Source organism: Panthera onca, chromosome D1 (assembly GCF_046562875.1).
Source record: "Panthera onca isolate mPanOnc1 chromosome D1, mPanOnc1 haplotype 2, whole genome shotgun sequence".
Taxonomy (NCBI): Eukaryota; Metazoa; Chordata; class Mammalia; order Carnivora; family Felidae; genus Panthera; species Panthera onca.
The window spans coordinates 96941253-96963040 of record NC_138348.1 but is presented as its reverse complement, the minus strand read 5'-3'; the positions used below and the strand labels follow the sequence as shown (position 1 = coordinate 96963040).

The following is a 21788-nucleotide window of genomic DNA, read 5'->3' as shown; positions in this document are numbered from 1 at the left end:
GATGTCACCGCTAAGGAAATGGTGACTAGGATACACAGCCCTTCCAGAAACACGGAAGAACCCGCCACACGTCTGACCCACTCCGTGACTTTAGCGGAAAGGCTGAGGCGGAACTGAGTTCCAAAGGTTGGAATCGCTGGCTTCTAAAAGCCATGTTTCCAGAAGAGAGCCTGGTATTGCGCTAATGGCTTCCCTGGAGAGCCCTGGCGAATCCTCACGATTCGTGTGTCATAACACACAGGAATGCTAGTAGGAGTTACGGAAAGTGACTGTGGCCACGTGGCGTTCTCCCCCCAAGCATCTTTAGCGTGTGTCACTACAAGACAGAAAAAGGGATTTCTTGTCTGCTGAGCAAGAATCAATATAAAAAGAAGTTCCATCCTTTGTCACTTACTGCCTCCTCCCTCCCCCTTCCCTCATGGCTACCATTAGAGGGAAGCCAACATGTATGTAGCCCTCATTGTGTGTTAACTCACCTAGCTCTCAAAACCACCCCCTGAGGTAGGTTTTATTGTTACCTTCATGCTACAAAAGAGGAAACGGAGGCCCAGAGAGGTTAAGTCACCTGTCCAGGGTCACTCGATTGTAAGTGGCAAAGCCGGGATTCAGTCCTGGGCAAGCTAGCTCCAGAGTCTGTGTCTCAATTCACTGCCTGTCCTGAGTCACCTGGCTCTGGTGTCCTTACGCATCTGGCTCCGGACCCTGGGAGAGCAGCAGCATTCTGACTATAATTCATTTCTTCTAGTACGCATAGAATTCAGTATCACGCATCAGGTTGTTTTTGTGGATAAGAGGGATTTTCTTTATTTTTAAAATTATTTTTTTTAATGTTTTTATTTGTTTTTGAGACAGAGAGAGACCAAGCATGAACAGGGGAGGGGCAGAGAGAGAGAGGGAGACACAGAATCCGAAGCAGGCTCCAGGCCCCGAGCTGTCAGCACAGAGCCCGACGCAGGGCCCGAACTCACAGACTGTGAGATCATGACCTGAGCTGAAGTCGGATGCTTAACCGACTGAGCCACCCAGGCGCCCCGATAAGAGGGATTTTCAACATGCAAGGGGAGTTTAGGGCCACTTTGCAGGTCCTGTGCTAATATTCAAAGGGCCTTACCATGCTGGGATTGCCATCATTTGGTGACCAGCCCCTTGAATCTTTCCCACCATCAGACAGCATCATGAATGCTGGCGCTGGTGTGGTCAGTCTGAAGTACGGTACAAAAGTCAAGGAACTAGTTAAATTTTGGTGCCATCTGATTTTCAGCTCCGTCCGTGGGGCTTGGCCTGTCCTAGATGGTTGGGGCATAGACTGGATATAATCAGTTATCTGCCTCCAAAGTGGCTATCGTCCCCCAGAAGCAACCGGCCCAACTCGCAGTCAACAGAGACAGGTATAAATCAATACAAATGCCTATCAATATGACACAGTCAAAATAAATGATGATGGGTATAAATAAATAATGCGTCAGCGCACTTTCAGGGGTTGAGATGGAGTAGGTTGGGATCCTGCTGGCATTGGGGAGCAGGCGTGAGATTAATTAGGGAGTTTATTGGAGCAAGTTGCAAAGATAAAGGAGGAAGAGGGAGACGCGGTACAGCTGCCATCTGAACGAAAGAGAAGTGGCATCTCTATGGCGCAGCTTGACGAACGAGCACCGGAGAAATGGAAGGCATCGCCACTGATTTGAGCAAGGCACTTAACCTCCCCGGGTCTCAGTTCTTCCATCTGTCAATAGAGAGGACCGGGTATTGAAATCAAGGGAACATCGCGAAACATTTTGAGTTCTCCAGAAGGAAAGTATCACCATCATATATCTCTGGGTTAAGGAAAAGCTGTTATTCGGAAGAAATGCCTGTGGCATATAACACCTGATTTGCCCCCAAGCACCAGTAACTCAGATGTCTTCGGGGAAGGAAGTGTTCTGATGCATCCGCATAGGAAAAAAAAAACCAATAGCAGGTGTTCAGAGCCTGCAAGGAACGTACTTCTCTTTGGCATCACCTAAACAGCTTGGGCTCAGCCCCGACCAAGGCGGTAGACGCCCAGACCCAAATCTCAAATAACTGCCCCCTCCTTGCTCTTTTGGTTGGCGTCAGTCAATCGCAGGAAGAATCAGATGTTCCCTTGCCAGCATGACTGATACATTTCCAGTGGAGCTATGTTTATGTCTTGATCCTCGTTTGTGTGGTGTTCTGTGTTTTATAACTTGAGTCTCCAGGAGTTTTTCCCATGACTGTGTGTCATTCCTTATCACCCATAACCAAATATGGCAGCTTTAAATAGTGCTGTCATTTTTCTCGATTCACTCGTTGTGATATAATCCGGTATAGATTTCTGACACTGAGCATCTAATGGGGTTTCAGATTCAGAAAGCAACAATGAAAGATTTTTCCCCCCTGGGTATTTCTCAATTGAGAGACACAGAAGGAAGTAGTCATGAGCGACAGGGCACTAGAATTCATGTCTGTTTGCCCAGAGAAGCCGCAGCAGTATGGAAGGACAGAGAGAAAGACGAGCTGGAGAGAGCAGGCCATATGTAGAGGGGGCAACCACCACTGAGCTCCAGCCAGTTGACAAGGTGGGCCCAGTGTTTCTAGAAAGCCCCATTTTGCTGGGAAAAAAAAAACAAAGGAAGAAAAAGCCAGAAACCTGGATTTTTACATGACATCTCCCAATCATGTAATGTTAGCAACGGATACAGAATAGGTAAACATTGCAGGGTAGACAGATTAGGGGAGGGCTGTCTGTGGTAAGTCACCAGTGTGTCACCTTTGATCTAAGGTACCTCCAACCGAGACCAGAGAAAGGTGTGCCCTCGTCCAAGACCACACAGCTGCAGACAGCTCATTCCAGTTTGCTGTCCTCCAGAAAAATGTCTGGGAGCTTGGTGGCCAGGTGTCTGTTCCTGGCTCCATCCGCTGTCGCCTCTGACTCTGGCCAGGCACATCCCTGGGCTGGGGACAGCCCACATTTCCCCACAGCATTACGCTAAGAGCCCTGAGCTGTGTGTCAGAAGGCGTGCATTTGAGACTCCACTCTTCCACTCCTCAGCTGTGTAACCTTGGACACATCTCTTGACTGCCCTTGGCTTTTGGTTTCTTCGCTAGTAAAATGAACATAATAATCTGCCTCATGGCACCGTCCTGAGGTTTACGGGAGAAATCTCACCCAGTGTGAGATCAGCCCGCAAACAAAAACATCAAGGGGCCTGTCACGTTAGCATCCTCATGAGAAAGACGTGAGAGTCCGAGAGGGGTGCTGTTGTACTCCAGCACTGCAGACACCAGTGGCTCTAAGGTGCCCCTGAGCCCGCCATGCCGTCCCCGGGGGCGGGGGCGGGGGCGACACAGGGCAGTATGTAGGGGGCGCTGAGCGCTGTTCCACTGGCCCAGCACAAAGCCTTCCTCAACCTAGGAAGTGACATGCCTCCAGCTGTTCCTTTGTTTCATCTGCTGAGGTCAGGGCTGAATAGGTCTTGGAGCAGCCCCTCTGCACCTTGGGTCCCAGTGCCATTGAAACCGGTCACCCAGAACCCGACGCAATGCCATCTGGGGCCAGACCCGCACTCCCCATACCCTCCGCCCTGCCCTGCCCTGCCCTGCCCAAGGGCCATCCTGACTGAATGTGTATGGTGAATCTTGGTTTTGTCTCCATTTCCAGGGGCGCAAACCTGGCTATTTCTCCTTCCTGGACCCATTTTCTCCAGGCGTCTGGCTCTTCATGCTTCTAGCCTATCTGGCCGTCAGCTGCGTCCTCTTCCTGGTGGCTCGGTAACGCTCCTCTCCCCGTCCCTGTCCTCACACCGCCACCTCGCGTCCGCTGCGGAGAACTGCATGGGAGGGGTGGGGAGCAGGACACCTTGGCACCACACTGGAGGGGGTAGGAGAGGGACTCAGGACCCCACCTGCCCTCTGCCCTGCTGTCCACCTGGCACTACCCGTTCCCCCACCTACATGCACATGTTCCCCAAGGTGCATGGTGAAGACAGGTGAGCTTGTCTGAATTTGCTTCTGCATCCCTCCTTTTCCCCTTCCTCTTCCCTCCCATCTCTGAGCCCCCTGCTTGGGGGGGGGGGGGGCTTGGGGAGAGAGAGTGGTGGGGAGGAGGGAGACAGGATTGATCACTATGCATTTGGCTGTCCTGGCATCAGACCTCGCCAGGATCTGCTGCAGAGTGCTAAGTGACAAGAGCCTGTGAATCCAGAGTGAGGGGACCAGAGGCCTCGTGGCATGGGCAAAGGAGGAGGTTCCCTCTGGAGAGGGTCTGGCCCATCCCCTAGCCTGGATCTGCCAGTGAAAACACAGCTGCCTTGGTGAATGGGAGCCATGGAGGGTGGTACACGACAGGAGGACGGGTTGGAGAGAGGCATTCGCAAGTTGTGTTGAGTTGAGACAATTGGTCCAGATCAGGGGTTGGCGACAATTAATCCCTCCCGTCTCCCTAGAAATAGAAACTATCCCTGGGCCTACAGAAGAACCTGAGAGCATCCCATGGCTAAGGCCGCCCATGAATGTGCACAGAGAGGGTTGTTTCTCTCTGGGGCTGGGCCGTTGGGTCAGCCTGGGCTTCAGGAGAGCCAGCTTACCTATCTGGAAACAGAACAAGCCCTTGGGGTTCACAGGTCACTCATTCAGAATCCCAGCTCCCTGCTCAGTGCTCAGCTGACCATAGTGGGGGACCAGAAAGGGCTGTTACCCAGGAGCAAAGAACCACAGAATGAGCTTCAAGGGAACTGGCAGTGTCCGTTCCAGCTGCCTCCATAGCAGTCTCCTTTGCCTCGGGGCCACAGTGGCGGGGCCAGATGATTCTAGCCTACGTCCCAACTCTGCCTGGCAGGGTCTTCCCCAAGGGCATGTCTGCCCAGTGGCTCAGGGAGAGCATGTGCTCTCTCCAGCTGGAACACGGAGCCCCAAGGGGCAGCGGAGTGCTTAACCCCCAGGGCAGCCCCCAGCCTGCCCAGGGAGTATTCTATCACCCAGCCTGTGCCTCTTCCAGTGGAGATCAAAGCCAAGTTGAGGAAAGTCATCCTGAACCCGTGAGATCCAGCCAGACAGAGGAAGGCCTTGCTTACAAGCCAGTAGTCTTCAAAGGCTGCTGTGTACCACTCATCTACCCCCTTGGGCCTGTAGGCATTGCCACTATCAAGGATCTGTTGTCAGTGACAACGGACGAGACACGCAGGAGGTTGGCACGCTGCGTGACACTTTCTCTCTCCTCTCCACCACACTGTGTGCTGCAGCTTTTAGGAAGCTGTCTGCCTGAGCCCTGGCTCCACCTCTCTGAAATCCACTCTTGCCCCCTTCGATTGAGCCCCCGCGGGTAGACAGCCACAGCTCTCGAGGGACCCCGAAGGCCCTGGAAATAGTCTTAGGGCTTGGTTCCTAGACATACAGACATACAAGCCCGCTTCACCATGCCCACTGCAGCCTAAAGCTTTTCAACCAGCCCCAGGGGCTTCAACAACCCTTCTTCCCTGCCCTAGACGCGGCACGCACACACGCGTACACACACACACACACACACACACACACACACACACACACTCTCACTCACTACCCCCAGGATCCAGCATTAACAAAAAGATTAACCAAAAAAATGTACTAAAGGTCTGATTATACCACTTTGTGTGTGTGTGTGTGTGTGTGTGTATGTACATGAACATAGGATAATTTACCGACCTGAGGTAGGTACTGGTTTTCAAATAGGGTTCCATAGGTCAGGAAGGCTCTTGGGAGGCACCAGAGACTCTGGAGGTGAGAAGAAGCCTGAGCTCTGGAGCCTCAACTCCTCTTCATCCAAACCAGTTCCGCTTTTATCTCTTGAGCTACTGTACTGCTGGGTAAGATTTTAGAGGTGAAAAGAAATGTTTGGAAACCACTGATCTAAGGCAGCCGTTCCCAAGCCAGCTGATATCCGAGTCAGACAGGGAGCTTTTAAAAAGTTTGATTCCCAGGTCCCGTCATCTCAGCACCTCTAGGGCCGGGGCCGGGGAATCTGTATTTCTGGAGCTCACTTCCAGTGGCCTGTAGGCTTGGGAACCACCGAGCGCAAGCCAGCTCCGTAGGCCACAGAGAGAAGGAGCACATGTCAGGACGCGGGCCAACGATGACACGCTGGCATCATATTCAGGAACAAGAGGCGGCAGTGGAAATGTGGGCGAGCCACTGTAGAGTGAGTGCCGACGAGGCTGGGGGAGGGACAGGAAGACCAGTGATGCGAATAGTACCCTGTGAGCACACAGTGCCTGCCCTGCTCGGCACACGCCCAGACACATCTCTCTCTTCAGAGCTGGGATGCTTTGCGTGGGCGACCGGCCAGGGCCACTGAGCAGAGGAGGGAAGGCGTGCGTCTGGTGGGCGGGAAGACGGGGTGTTCTGGGCATCAGGGAGGGAAGGTGGGGGCAGGGAGCTTAGAGCAGCCCTTCTCAACCCCGTGTGCCCATCCCACTGACCTGGGGGGCTTTAAAAATTCCTGATGCTCAGGCTCCACCTGGACAAAGTAAATCAGAACCTCTGGGAGCAGAATCTCGTCTTTGACGTTTCTTTCAACGCCCCCAGGTGAGTCTGAAACAGAAACAGGGTGGAGACCCTCGGCCCAAGGGACGGTCTAGGCCAGTGTTTCTCAGCGTGGTCCCTGGACCAGTGGCATCTACATCACGGAAGAACTTGCATATTCTTAGGCCTCACCCAGACTTACTGAATCAGGAGCATCAGGGGCCCAGCCCAGCAGTCTGTGTTTGTTTGTTTTTGTTTTTAAATTTTTTTTTAATGTTTGTTTATTTCTGAGACAGAGACAGAGCATGAGTGGGGGAGGGGCAAAGAGAGGGGGGGACGCAGAATCCGAAGCAGGCTCCAGGCTCTGAGCTGTCAGCACAGAGCCCGACGCGGGGCTCGAACTCACAGACCGCGAGATCATGACCTGAGCCGAAGTCGGCCGCTTAACCGACTGAGCCACCCAGGCGCCCCTAGGCTGAGAGTTTTCTAACTGGCTCTGTGGGGCCCTGGGATCCCTCTGTGACCACTTTGGGGACTAGGGGGTGCAGAAAACGGAGCTTCCCCGCTGTCCACCCCTGACACTCCCAGTTTCCAGTCACTTTATTCTAGGTTTGGAGTTCCACATCATAATTTATTTGGGAAAAAAAAAAAACATTTTTTTTTTTTTTTGATGAAAGAAAAACAGTTTGAAAACTGCCAACATACTCCAACCCCCTCAATTGGGGGGTTGGGAAAATCCAAGTCCAGCAGAGGGAAGTGGCTTACCCAAGGCCACAGGCCAGGTCCCGAAGCACAGAGGCGAGGCCAGAAAGGAGAGCCGCTCCCACTGACTCCAGCACTTTCCATCATGCCCACCCTCCGTGGCACTAGTCTATGTTCCTTTTCTCCCACAGGTTGACCCCCTACGAGTGGTACAGCCCACACCCCTGTGCCCAAGGCCGGTGCAACCTCCTGGTGAATCAGTACTCCCTTGGCAACAGCCTCTGGTTTCCCGTTGGGGGATTCATGCAGCAGGGGTCCACCATCGCCCCCCGAGCCTTATCCACCCGCTGTGTCAGTGGCGTCTGGTAAGATCCGGGGCAGAGAAGGGGCCAGGCCCAGTGGGGTGGGGACACCAAGGGAGTCGTCAGATAAGCCCTGCTCTGGCTGCGGGTAGGCAGGAACCTCACAGAGAGCTCTGCCTTTCAAAACAGATTAGCAGGGAGCTGGGTTGCATTCCGCCAGCTCAAAAGGCCCGGGAGCACCGGGTTGGGCACACTTTGTGCCATCTTATCTGGTTCCTCTTTCCCTCTGCCTCAGAGGTCTGGATACAGAGGGGAGCCAGGGCAGGAAAGGAGATGCAGAAAACAGTCTTGTAAGGCCCAAGGCAAAGCGATTGTAACTTGCTGACCTGAAAATGACCTGAGGTTGGGTGGCTGGGCCTGCCAAGGCATATGCAGATTTATGCAAATGTGAGTGTGAAACAGGACTTGGCTGCTGGAAGAATTCAAACCTGGCTGTCACATCTCTCCTCCTCTACCAGCTTCCTCCAACTTTGTCCCTCTGCGCCCGGCTCTGGGGCCTTGCCTGACCTGTCCACCTCGGCAGGTGTGGGGAAAGGCAAATTCTTAGTGGCTCAGAGCCGGACAGGACCTCAGGAGCCGTCCACACGGGCAGTCCGCCAGCCTCAGCTTGAAACTCCCGTCTCCTCTTGGCTCGTTCAGGGCGAAAAGAATACGGTCGAATGATTCGATGCATGGAAATACAATTTGCAAACTTGAAAATGATACATAAATGTGTGGACTCATAGTTGCTATTTGAGCATTATGGGGGGAATGAAACAGACATACATGTGTGTGTGTGTGTGTGTGTGTGTGTGTGTGTGTGTGTGCGCGTGTAGCACAGAGAGGCACATTTGCAGAGTACCGGTCCCCACCCTCACGTAAAAACCCGCTGTCAGGTTTGGCTGTCACAGCCTATAGGACTTCCAACCCTGGTTCTCTCCTCTCCTTCTCAGCCTGTGTAAACCAAAGGAAAAGTGGCGTTTTCACCCTTGGACACCAGTGTCTGGACATTTACCAGAACCACTGGACTAGAGCTGATGGAGAGGTGAAAACGCAGCTGGGATTTTTGTTTTCTCTGCTAAATGATGAATACAGTAGGATTTAAAACATCTGGGCAAGGTGCTCACCCGTTCCCAGATTGTGCCCGGAAATCACCAAGTGGATCAACTGGGACAACCCGGTTTAACTTTCCACCGGGAAAAAGGGGCGGTCTTGGCAGGGAAAATCACAGAGTTCCCTCAAAATCCTGGAAATCTGGACAGAAGCCCTGCAGAAGTCAGCTGCAGACTCTGATCTCTTTCTACCTGGGGCTTTGCCTTCCAGAGGGGGGTGTTCCCATGCACTGCACGTAGGGCCCCATTGTCAGGTTCATCCACCTGTCAGATCCCTGACCCCCAGGACTTCCCTCCTGCAGACAACGTCTGCCTGAGCACTTGGGAGGCCACTAGTCTTGCAGGCTGTGCCGCCCTGGCCCACAGGGTCGCCAGTACTTTAAATAGCTGTCCTAGGGGAGCTCCATTACGCCACTCCTGAGGGTGTGTGGGAAGGGGGGGTGCCTGAGTTGTTAGGGAGCCCCTCTGCCTCTCGGAGTTCTGAGTTATCAAATCAAGGTCTCAGTTTGGTCACCTCCCTGCAGGAGTGTGAGGTCAGAAGACAGGGCCATCGCCGCCTCCCTTAGAGTCCTCGCCCAGAGCAAGTGACGGAAAATACCACGTTGCTAACAAGAATGCCAACTTTGCAACCAGTGATGCCCCTTTCACAAGGGAGCAGGGCTCCCCTGACCCCTCTGGAGAGAGTGTGTGATTTGCTTCCTCAGCAGAGAAGATAGGCTTGCCCTTAGCTACTTTGTTCTCTGACCCATTCCCTTGTGACCAGTGGCATAAAGAGACACATGGCCATCCAGGGTGGAACAGACGCTGGAGTGTAGCCGTGGGGCTGAGGGAACTTCCCCAGCCAACTCTGAAGTCAAGGCCACACCCAGGGCTCACTAACTCACGGCACTAGCCAGGGCACAAACAGCTTCAGAATGCTAGCCTCCACCTAGGGATGGATCACCCCACCTCCCTGGCCTCCTCTGGGGGATGGTCACGAGAAAGAACTTCCAGCAGCGTGTATGAGCTGAGGCAGCAGCAAGGAAGGCAGGTCTTAGGAATGGATGGACACCGGGCACTTATAGGTCACAAATAGGGAAGTTGACCAGATGGTCGTCATCCCATGTTTGGCGTAACGGTCTATCCCTGCATTTCTCTGTATCTCACATTCATCTGGTCCTTTACAGATTATTAGTCACCAATCGTTTGATCTCACAGTTCTCCAAAGACACGCAGAGCAGGCATTATTCTCCCTGAGCGGGCAAGCTCAGGGGAGGAATGTGGCTTTTCCCCTAAGGTCTCACAGGGGGAGGGGAACAAGGCCAGAACTAAACCAGCTCACCTCACTGGTGGTCTGGCATACGGATGCACCCATTGAGTCAGTAGATGCCCGTCACTTCACATCTGGGAGTCCACCAGCAGGGGTCCTTGGACACAGAGGCCAAGGAGACAATGGGACTTCCCACTCTTAAAAGTCTCCTGGAAGCTGCTCTGAATCCTGTGGCAAACGCTACGCTTTAGTTGGCAATGTCTTCATAATGACTAAAGCCTCATTAATTCAGACTCCACTAATTCCGAATTTGTGATTATCCAGCCTCACTTGTGCTTGGATGTGTCTTTGAATTCCCATAAACAAATGGATTGGGATGCAGATCCACACTGCTGACCAGATGGGAGAGGGCTTATTTAACCTACTTAAGTGAACAAACTAGTTTTAACGCCTTTAACATGTATACCGCCTGACTTGCAAAATTATTCTAATTTTAAATGAGTTTGCTCTACCCAATAAAACACTCTTCTGTTTTGAAATAGCTTGCCCATTGTAAGGGTAGTTTCTAATTCCAGCTTCTTCGCACTTCAAAGGTGCCTGTCACCAGTTAATCTCAAAGGGTTTCTGGTTTTGTAGGACTGGTTTTAAAATACGGATGTATCACTGTGTTACTTGGCAAATTTCTCATCAGCAAAATTGGGATAAGAATTTTGCCTCCCTTCGTTGTAGGGGTTACATGAGATTGTGTCTTTGGCTCAGGGCAGGTGCTCAGTACACGGTTGATGCTCATCTGATGGTGGACTGCATCATGAGAGGACAGGGGCAGCTGACCCAGCTCGGGTTCTAAACAGAGCCCCCAGAGCCGGCACCCTTAGCTCATTCCCTATCTCATTTCTCATGGTCTCCCGGACGGTCTCATGTGCATGGACACACCTCTTTTGAATAGCAACCCAAGAACCACCTCCTTTTGGAAACAAGAAAAAAAAAAATTAATGGTCTCCCAAGCAACCTCACACACCTGATTCATTTCTGTTGACATCATATGCCCTGCCTCCTTTCTCTTCCCTTCACCGACTGAGCTGGGAGCTCCTTCCAAAGAGGGACACCTGGTCTCCCCTATGTCGCAGCAGGACTGGGGACGGGGGCTAAGACTCCTGGGCGTGCCTGGGCAACGATGACTTCCTGGTCTTTTCCTACATAGGTGGGCATTCACGCTGATCATCATCTCATCCTACACGGCCAACCTAGCAGCCTTCCTGACTGTGCAACGCATGGATGTGCCCATTGAGTCAGTGGATGACCTGGCTGACCAGACCGCCATTGAGTATGGCACAATTCACGGAGGCTCCAGCATGACCTTCTTCCAAGTAAACCCATTTGGTTGCTCACCAACATGGGGAATTGGGCAGGATAAAGTTGAGATGTTTGTCCTCTGCAGATGAAAACATCAATCCTCATCCCATTATCTCTTTTGAACATCTAGTCTGCAGATTCACTTGGGGCTTGTTTTTCCCCCCCCTTCTGCAAAATACCCCTGGAATGAGGTCCCCAAAGCACTTTGGGGTTAATTTCAGCCTCCCAAAGTGTTGTGCAAGAACCGTTAGTGGGAGTCGAGATGCTTTTAAGCATGACGTGTTGAAACTATCTTTGAATGGCAATAGTTTCGTATTTGTTTTAGTGGCGATTAGAAAAATACACGTAAATGCAGCAAATCTAACCTGTACTTTTATTTCTACTACTGCATAGGTTGAGGCTAATGTATACATTTAAGTTTGGTTAAGTGGGTTAAATTTTATCGGCAGTACTTACATAAAGCAAGTTTAGAACACTACACAAATGTCTGAAGTATAAGGAACACGAAGATGAGTATGAACTGATTGCACATATCCCAAACTAGACAGGTGTCAGATCGGGACCCTGTTGGCTTTGAGGTTTCCTTGCAAGGCTCTGGAGAAGACCTTGCCGCAGTTGTGTATTAGCCAACAAACCAAGTGACTGATCACCAAGACTGGCAGATCTGGGCCAGACAAGAGGGGCAGTTTTCATATGCTTCGGGATCTCTAAGAAAGCAGACTTACCCTGCAGTTAATAGGTGTCTAACCAACCTACCGCCCAAGAAGTCCATTGTCACAGGACACAGGTCCAAGGCCTTCAGTTTTCTGTTTCCTAGACAGTCTCAGTGTCTCTTGGCCCCATAACCACTGAAGGCATTGTGCAAACCCAGGTGTGGATAGACCCCCAGAATTCTCTCGGCCTTGTTCTTATTTGTAAGAGAGAAGCCGGTGCTGGATATGTGATCGACAAGTTGGTTTAGGATCAACAGAAAATAGCCGGCACTCTTCCTTCAGATGGTGTCTTTAGACGTCCTGATGAACCTGAATCCACCACCTCCAGCCTGAAGGACAGCAAAGGATAGTTCCAGAATTTCCGTTCTTAATTCTGTCAGAACATGGAGGTTGGCAGTGGTAGACCTCTCAAGGGTAGATGGGGCAAAACCAATGATCAAACCAGTAGACAGAGTTTATAGTGCCTTAGGACCCTGTTCTTTCCTTGCTTTTCTGTAAAAGTTTATCGTAGGCACAATCCCCGCCTCCTGCCGTGATGCGGTGGCAGTTGAGAGATGAAAAGGGAAAAGGTTATTGAATATAATGAGGGGGTTGAGTAATAGAGGGGCCAGGATTTTAAGGTCTACTTTGATTCCCTCCCTTTTAAAACCACCATTTCCTGGGGTGACTGGGTGGCTCAGGTGGTCAAGCGTCCAACTCTGGATTTTGGCTCAGGTCATGATCTCACAGTCTGTGAGCGCGAGCCCCACATCAGGCTCCACGCTGACAACGTGCCCATTAGGAAAACATTTCCTTCCTCTTTTCCTAAGCCTGCTTCCGTGTGTTCTTTTCCCAGAATTCCCGCTATCAGACCTACCAGCGCATGTGGAATTACATGTATTCTAAGCAGCCAAGCGTGTTTGTGAAGAGCACAGAGGAGGGGATCGCCAGGGTGTTGAATTCCAACTACGCCTTCCTTCTGGAATCTACCATGAATGAGTACTACCGGCAGCGAAACTGCAACCTCACTCAGATTGGGGGCCTGCTGGACACCAAGGGCTATGGGATTGGCATGCCAGTCGGTATGCGGGAGCGGACCAGCCTCTTTGGGTGGCTCCATCCAGGCAGGGTCAGAGTAGCTAGGACCACTGAATGCAACATTGAATTTGACAACCCCGTTCTAGAACCACTTAACAGGGACTTTAGGTGGGCATTTTCCAGGTTAAAAAAATAATAAGCAAACCCCCATACTTCCACTAATCAGTGATCAGTTCTCAATCTTTAGTTATCGAAGGGCTAGCCATCGGTTTGTTAGTAGTTGATTAATTACTAAAGGGCAGGTTGATGCCCTCGGTGGACTCTTTAGGGCTTTTGTTCTCCCTCCTCCTGCTTCCTGCCCTTTGGCCATATCCCTTTTGAGGGTCTCTCTACTAGCAGTGGGAAGGAGAAGGAAGAAATGGCGAAGCTCCATGAATTTTGCTGCTAGTGTCCCTGGTGAAAGGCTTATTACAGAAGGAGACTGACATGATTGATGGGGTAGCTTTCAATTCATTTGTGGGTCTCGTGGACCCATCTACTCCAAATCAGCGTAGGTAATTGAGAATAGGTAGTGGAACTCTGTATTTAGCTGTGTACCTTCCGGTGTTTTATACCAAGGTAGGGATGTTTGGCTTCCAGAAAGGTATCCCAGCTGTGCTTTCTAAAGGATATTCATGCCTTGATAGTACCTCAACCGGAAGATGAGAGGGAACACGTTGACCGGCTTTTTGGATTGAAGAGGGAACCTGAAAATGTTCCCCAGATGCTTGGGACATGGACCCTTCCCCCACCCAACCGCTGAGAGCCATGCCGTATAGGGCTGTCCTCGCCCAACACTCTTCTTATAGGAGGTTGTCCTGTACAAGGCAGCAGGGGGAAAGGCAGGAACTGAGGCCATCAGACCAATGTGGGGAGATCAATATACAGTATACACAACTTTGCTGTTACCTTACACATGCCTTCTCTTGATCTTTACCTAACTCAGAACTCTGTAGGCTTCACTATATACCTGTGGAGTGTGAAAAGCATGGTTTTGGAGTCAGGCAGACCTGGGAATGCACCTGGCTCCGGCCTGTGGGACCTCAGATAGGTTATTTAAGCTCTCTGAATCTCAGTTATTCTGTAAATTGGGGCAACTGAAGGATAAGCCTAATAATCCAGTCAGGTGCCTTACTACAGTGTCTCATACTTAGCCTGTTCAGGAGGAACACTGGTGCCCTCCCCATTTTTTCCATAGTCCCTTGTGTTATTTGATAAAAGCAGATGACTCCTTAAACACCGATCAGAAACCACACCAGTGACCGTAGGCAATGATACGGTTCATCTTCGAACTCTGTGAATTCTGATGCTACGAATTCTATAAACTAGACGCCTCACTCGGGGCCCTTGAAAACCCACGTACTCCCTTCTTACCATCATATTTCATTGATGTTCATTAATATGCAAATCATGGGCCCCTTTGAGAAATGTATTGGCTTACATTTTATTTCAAGATGGTGGAGTAAACCACAAAACAAATGTGAGATGCACCTTGATGATACTCCAGCAATTTAAGAAATTTGACTGTAAAGTCAAATGCTTCCAAAGTTTTCATGGAACACACCTATTAGAGAGTTGACCTAAAGCGGACCAACTCTAGAAATTTTTATCAATGACGAAGGAAAAAGGGAAGGAAACGCATTTATTCTATGTCTGACGTGATGCTATTTTCTTTTTTTTCTTTTTATTTATTTTTATTATTATTTTTTTTAATGTTTATGGACTTCTTGAGAGACAGAGACAGAGTGTGAGCAGGACAGGGGCAGAGATTGAGGGAGACACAGAATCTAAAGCAGGCTCCAGGCTCTTGAGTTGTCAGCACAGAGCCCGATGCGGGACTTGAACTCACAAACCTTGAAATCATGACCTGAGCCGAAGTCGGATGCTTAACCGACTGAGCCACCCAAGCACCCCTAACGTGATGCTATTTTCACATGTCATCCCACCTGTGAGTTAGATGTGGTCCTTCCCACTCTAGAGGAGAGAACTGAGATTCAGAGCTGGCAAGTTTCTTGTCCAAGGTCACACAGTCAGTAGAGGAGCTGGGTTTGAGCCTGTCTCCAAATTCAGTGCTTCGCTTACTGGACCATGTTGCCGGAGGGGGTCCCACCAGCTCGACAAGACAGGATAGGTGGGGAAGTGAGGTACGGGCTTGTCTGGGTTCTCAGATCAGGCTGAGAAGGGCACCGCACCACCCACTGATGAGCCAGAATTTATCTGAGTTGAGGTCACGTCCAAGAAAGCATGTGTGTCATTCTTTTGCGGGAGGTAAGGGCATAACCAGAGAATAAGCAATGTGGTGGGACCGAGGGAAATGAAGAGAAACAGTACAAGGAATGAGATGGACAGTTAGTCAAGTGGTTTAGGAGCAAAGTAGGCAAATGTGGAATAAACAGAATAATCCTTTCTCAAGGCCCCTGGTGTGCCACTGAGGTTGGGTTGGAAATGCTAGAAATGCCTGGCTGGGCTGGACAGTCGTCTGTAAACCTGGAATGTTCATTAGTCTCACCACCTAGCACCATCTGTTAGTTCGAGTAGCCATCCACTGCACGAGTGTATTAAGTACCTACTATACATGGGCCCACATAAGTTGCATAGACATGTTCTGTGCTGCGGGCTTGGGGTTCACCCGCCCAAGCGTGGTTGTATCTCCAGTAGGGAAGGTTCCATCTGTGGTGTCATGGGCTGTCAGAGTCCAAAGAGATCTGGGAGCTGATCTAGTTCCTTGCCTGTCAAAGCGCGGTCTGTGGCCCAGCAGCGGGGCATCCCCTTGGAGCTTGTCAGAAATGCGCAATCTCAGGCCCCACCCCAGACCCACAGAATGAGAGTCGGCGGGTCAGTCAGATCCCCAGGTCATTCCCGTGCCTGTGACGGTTTGAGAGCACAAATCTACGTGTTCTGAGCTTTTGCCTCCATCCTTCATCATAGCCTCCCCCACCACCCCCCGCCCCGAGGCCTCTGTCCACATCAGGCCTTCACAGAGCTTGAGCAAGAAAACTGAGCAGCTTAGTTGGTTTCCAGCCTCTTGGCAGCCTTTTCTCTATGATCTCCGGCCTCAGCTTGTGCTGGGACATTGAGCTTTCCACGGTCTCATTTAAGCCTATTTTTGTGATTAAAGCCAAATTCCAGAACCAAAGCTCCTTGACCATATTCCATTAGAAAAATTAAAAAGGAATTGCACTGAACAGAAGCCTTCTGTTTGAGGACAGAGGGAGGAGCGGTGTGCACAGAGTGATGGATGGGGACGGAGGGTTGTCGGCCACTCAGCAGGCAGGTGGGAAGTTTGGGGTGGCTGGTGACCGGATTCTGCACACAGATGAGAGGTGGCTTCCGTCACACTCTGGGGTGATGCTTCTCTCACTGGAGGCTGCTCTGGGTAAACAGTTGTCAGGGGTAATGTGGCAAGAGTTGCAAGTGCCTGAGAAATTAATTTAGATAAAATAGAAGACAACTGACCAAGGGAGAGGTTTATGGCACAGATTTCCCACCTGGAGGAGGCAGACGGGATGCCTTGCAGCCAGCTTCCTGAGTGTCAGTGGGCAGGCTGGGTAACCTTAGTAGAAAGTGGTGGGTGAGTAGGGCCACAATGCTGTCTGAAAAGCTTCAACTTGACCCACACTGGGCTCTTGGCCATGGGCTGAACAGACCAGTCAGCATAGAAGGAAAGTAGGAAGGCCCAAGTGCCCTGCATGAAGCCAGAACTCCCTCCTCTGCACGGAGGGTCCTCAGAACAAGCAGAGGGGAGAGCCATGCTCCTGCGGGGACCCCCGCCACCTCTGTTTCTCTTCTCCTGATGTTAGGTGGGGAAACTGGTGAGGAGGTCTACTGGGGAAAGGAGCAGAGTGATGCCTGAGAGGGCACTCACGCCCTGTGTTCTGGGCTCTCCTGTGACCCCACAGGTTCGGTTTTCCGGGATGAGTTCGACCTGGCCATTCTCCAGCTGCAGGAGAACAACCGCCTCGAAATTCTGAAGCGTAAATGGTGGGAAGGCGGCAAGTGCCCCAAGGAGGAAGATCACAGAGCCAAAGGTGAGTGCGTTCAGCGGCTTCCCCCTCCTGTTCTAGAGGCGCGCTTGTCCCTTGTTTCTGGCGTCCGAAGTCCAGGTGATGATTGCTGGAACACACGGACAGCAAGCCTTGCAAGCTACGGAGGGCTGGGCTGGGCTGGGCTGGGCTGGGCTGAAGGCCAGTCCTGGCCCAGAGTCTGGGCTGGTTGGAGGCATCCAGTGCCCATCGGCTCGCTAGTCCCAGAGCCGATCGACTGCTGGTCTCCCTTTCCCATTCTTGCCCCTCGACAGCATCTTCTCCATCAGTAATCAGAGTGAATCTTTTCGTGATGCGAGGAAATCCCAGCATTCCCCTGCACAAACCTTCCCTTCTCAGAATAAAACACAAGCCTTCCGTGGCCTCCTCCTGGCCTCCCTGGGGAGGGTCCCCGAGAGAGGTCTTCCCTCCCCTCCCCACACATCCCTCCCATCACGTGAGCTCTGCTGTGGTTTTCTTTTCAGACCTCATCACTCCCTCATGTTCTGTTCTCTATGCATTTCTTTGTTTACTGTCCACCTCTTCTACTCGAATGCAAATTTCGTGAGGACAAGGACTGTCTTCTTCATAGGGTGGTCCACAGGGCCTGGCAGGTGGATATTTGAATGAATGAATGAATGAAGGTTAAATCACGCTGGATAGAAAGCAGTCGCTGACTGATATGTGTGGTTGAGGAGTTTGAGGGTCCCTGAGCATCCGGGATATTTTGTAGGGGGGTTGCGAAGGATAGTCCCATGCTACATCTGTTATAGATCAGTTAATGCCTATTAGTTATCTTTAGAACTCCCTTTAAGTCTCACAATGTCCTGGTTGGGGCAATAAATCCTGTGGTCACCCTCGCAATCTCCTGCAGCCTTGCTAAAATCCACAACAAATTTACCTCTACACGCTGTCCCCCCAGGAAGGCAGCTCAGGAATAAAATGAATAATACCATGTGTTTCCATCTCTGCTCAGCGTGAATGATTATCCGTGATGAGACAGTGAATGAGTGACTTTGTGTTTCCAAGTGTCTGTCTGTGGATCTCTCTCCTGCAAGGAAGGAGCTCAGGAATACAGACCTAGGGGGGGCAGGCCCTTTGTAATTTAGACACTCTGCCCCTCCCCTCACAGGAACCCCCTGAGACCACACATGTCTTGGCTCTCCACTCCCCAAAGATCAAGTGGGGAGGAGGCTATAACTCTGTTCGGAAGAAAAAACAGGAAGAAAGAAATGAGGGTGGTACAGAGAGAAGTTTCCGGAAACTTTTGTGGATTTGATAGAATGAAGTAGGTGTTGAAGATACTCAGGACCTGACCAGGGGGGGAGGGGCGGAGGGGGTATTGCAGGCAATAAGCACCCTGAGGAGAGACGCAGCAGCTGACATTTGTGCTGTGGGCGAGGGCTCTGTGTGCTGCACGTGGAACAGAGCCAGAGTCCCACGAGTAGCTCTGAGGTGGACAGCGGGTCGGTCCTTAGGGAAGACAGGGTAGCAAAATGCTCCTGCACCACCCCCTCCCCATCCAAAGACACACGGACTGAAAATAATCTCAAGCGGTCTGGGCTTGGAATAGTCAAAATAAGAGGCGATCCTTGATAAGCTAACTTACGCCAATGTTGTTCTGTGGTAACGGTGAACTTGAGAGTGGTAGTGAAGGGCCCTGTCTTACCAAGCAGATGGAGGGAAACAGTCGTGGCTTTTGGTCTCCCACAGGGAGTTGGGCGCTTCTGTGACTTTGGACAGAGAACTCAACACTCTGCATTGCAGCTCTCAATCTCCTCTGCTTGGTAGACGGCACCTTAGATGTGGACCCAGTCTTGTTTGTTTCTGTGTCCCTAGCGCCCCCTACAGAGCCTGGCACATAGTAGGTACCCAATACATATTTGTGAGATGTGTGATTAAAGCTACTGGCTGCTAGTTGTCCAAAGCTACCAGTGGCCGTGTTCTCCTTGGTCACGTTAGTAAAGCAACCAATGAAATGGTGCCTCAGTGACTTCCCTGAGCAACCTCCAGACCCAGAGCTGTCCCCTAGGTCCAGTCCTTCCTGCCTCTGAGCAGCCAACCAAACTTACGGGTTAACGCAGAGACACTCTCGATGAGGGAGGCTAGAACTCAATGGGAGGTGGCAAGGAGCAAGGGCTCAGAGCTGTGCAGGGACCCCCACAGAATCCTGCATGCCCCCCGCACCCCCCGCTCCCCTGCCACCCAGGCCTGTACTGGCTCTTCCAATTCCAGATCTCCCTCCCCTCCTGCTTCCCACTAGTTAGTTGCAGTCTTCCCCAGCTCCCCTGCCTTTTTAAACACGACCCCCATTTGATCTACATGTCCCCTTGAGGCTCACTGCTGAGCTGGCCCCATGTCTCCAGTTTCCCTTTTCATCCCTGACCCCTGAACTCAGCCACCGGTCTTTCCCTTTTGTGCACATATTTCTTTGTTTGTGTTTATTTATGCATCCTGCTAATCCTACAGAGGAACAGTTGGAAGGCAGCAAAATTGGCAAGTATAGGAATGATGACACAGGATCTGGGTGCCTTAGAGTTGTCACTCACAGTCCCCAGTCTGGATCATCTCTCTCCCTCTCTAGGTATTACCTAAAGTCTAGTGGACTTTCCCCAACCCTCCTTCTTTTTTTTTTTTTTAATTTTTTTTTTTTAACGTTTATTTATTTTTGAGACAGAGAGAGACAGAGCATGAACGGGGGAGGGCCAGAGAGAGAGGGAGACACAGAATCGGAAGCAGGCTCCAGGCTCTGAGCCATCAACCCAGAGGCCGACGCGGGGCTCGAACTCACGGACCGCGAGATCATGACCTGAGCTGAAGTCGGACGCTTAACCGACTGAGCCACACAGGCGCCCCTCCCCAACCCTCCTTCTGATGAGTGAAAGCTCATCAGACTTTTACTCTCCTGCTTACGTGTTGGTTCTACGGTCTGCACGAGGCTAGGTCTCTTCCCTCAGGCAGTTTTCAGAAGGGTTCAGGATCATGGACATTGGGTCAAATGGACTCCACTCCATAAAAGGCCTCGTTATAATCACTATGAAACATCTTTGAGCCTCAGTTTCCTTCTCTAGAAAATAGGGATGATAATAATAATGTCACTTCCCGGGGCTATTGTGAAGAGTGAATGACACAAATCGTGTTAAACCCTCCACAAAACCGACTGTCACAAAGGAAATGAGAACTAATTTTATCCCAGAATCTAGGCCTAAGGGAGCAATTAAGGCACAGTGAGAGGTCTGAACAGCGTCCACAGCCACAAGTATGGCTGTGCTCCTCGAGGCTAGATAGCTCTTCTAAAATCAACACTTGTGACATCTATTTTGTTTCCATTGACATTTGTCCCCCATGGAGTATGAAAAACTCAAAGGCAGGGACTGTGTCTTATTTATTTTTGTATCTCAGTGACCAGCATGATCATCTGGCATCAGTATTTGATGAAAGGATGAGCAATGAATGAATGAATGAATATGAATGAATATGAATAAATGAATATGAGTGAATGAATGAATGAATGAATGGGTGGGCAATCATCTCATGGACCTCCAGACTGGTACCACTTCCTATGTCTGTTGGCTCCCAAACAGGAACCTTGACACCCCAGGTGTCGGCGTAGAAAGTGTTCACATAGCCCCCACTGCATCCAGCACACATGGTAAACCACAGCACATCAGGCACTGTGCTAGGCTCTGAGATTATGAAAAGGAGTAAGACATGGCCCTGTCCTCAAGAGGCTTGAAACCTAGAGAGAGGCACAGATGATCACTCTAATGGTTGCACTGTAGGAATGCCTTATGAGAACTATAAAAAAAAAAAAAAAAAGTGTTTATGAAGCCCAGGGGAGGAAGTGATTAATTCTGAGCAATGGTCAGGGAAGGCTTTAGGGACATTTGGCCTGAACCTTGCAGCCTCTATCAGGAGTCACTGCTTTCGGAATGTTGTAGAGCACAGTCACCACACTCAGAAGTTGGTTTCGATAAGTAAGATGGGGTTGGAGTTAAGAGAGCATTGAAAACTAGATAAAGGCATTTGGACTGCAAACCAGCATGTCCCAGGATTTTCCATGGAAGGAATTGGTAGCAGCAGAGACTGAACATAACACTCCGGGGGGCTGGGGCCATAGGCTAAAACGGCTCACCATGCTTGGAATATCCTGAGTCCTGTGTTTTATCCTAAAAACATACAGGAATTCTGCAACTTACAACAAAACATAGGCACGTTTATTTAATGTAAAAATGCTTTTTGTACCTCAACTCTGAGTGAAATTAGTGTTCCAGGACGATGCCCCATCAACATCCTGAGCATTGCTTATGATAGCACACTGGACTGGGTTTGAGAGTGTTAGTTACAGATCTCAGAGGTGCTGGGGTAAGATGTGGCATGATGAAAGCAGGTGCTGTCGAGTGGAATTCTGAGCTCTCGGTGGCATACATGGTCTCAGGGGACAGTCATTGCCTCGGGAGGAAGAAAGAATCAACTTACTGACTTTAAGTTTCAACAGTTCTTGCAACTCGGCAGAGACACTGTTCTTGGAAGTCAAGGTTTTTGACTTGCCAGAAGAATATTTTGCCATACAGAAGGCTAATAACTAAAGGAAGCTTGGCATGAAGTTAGAGAGTGGAAAAATAATAGAAAACCCAGGCCACCCAGTCTGCATACCAGACAGAAAACACCCTGGCCGGGACAGGGAGCTTCTGAGCAGGAAAAGGATATTTTAGAATCGGGAGGGTCCCTGAGAAGGAGACTTGTGC

General features: G+C 50.7%; 1 protein-coding gene and 1 long non-coding RNA gene across 3 annotated transcripts in view; one reads left to right on the top strand and one right to left on the bottom strand.

The window, feature by feature from the left end:
• GRIK4 (glutamate ionotropic receptor kainate type subunit 4) overlaps positions 1-21788 on the top strand; it is a 429733-nt gene that overhangs the window by 393461 nt on the left and 14484 nt on the right. Inside the window, 5 exon segments of the mRNA XM_078432856.2 lie at positions 3659-3768; positions 7386-7559; positions 11098-11263; positions 12798-13023; positions 16918-17046. Of these exon segments, the coding sequence (XP_078288982.2) occupies positions 3659-3768; positions 7386-7559; positions 11098-11263; positions 12798-13023; positions 16918-17046 (805 nt within the window).
• LOC132660994 (uncharacterized) lies at positions 1527-6460 on the bottom strand. 2 transcript variants are annotated; one of them, XR_013550042.2, is made up of 3 exons: positions 5677-6460; positions 3669-3868; positions 1527-1723 (listed from the first exon to the last, which is right to left on the bottom strand). It is a non-coding gene; the product is annotated as an uncharacterized LOC132660994 (long non-coding RNA). The 2 variants fall into 2 exon arrangements; XR_009601997.3 differs by having other exon boundaries at positions 3669-3827.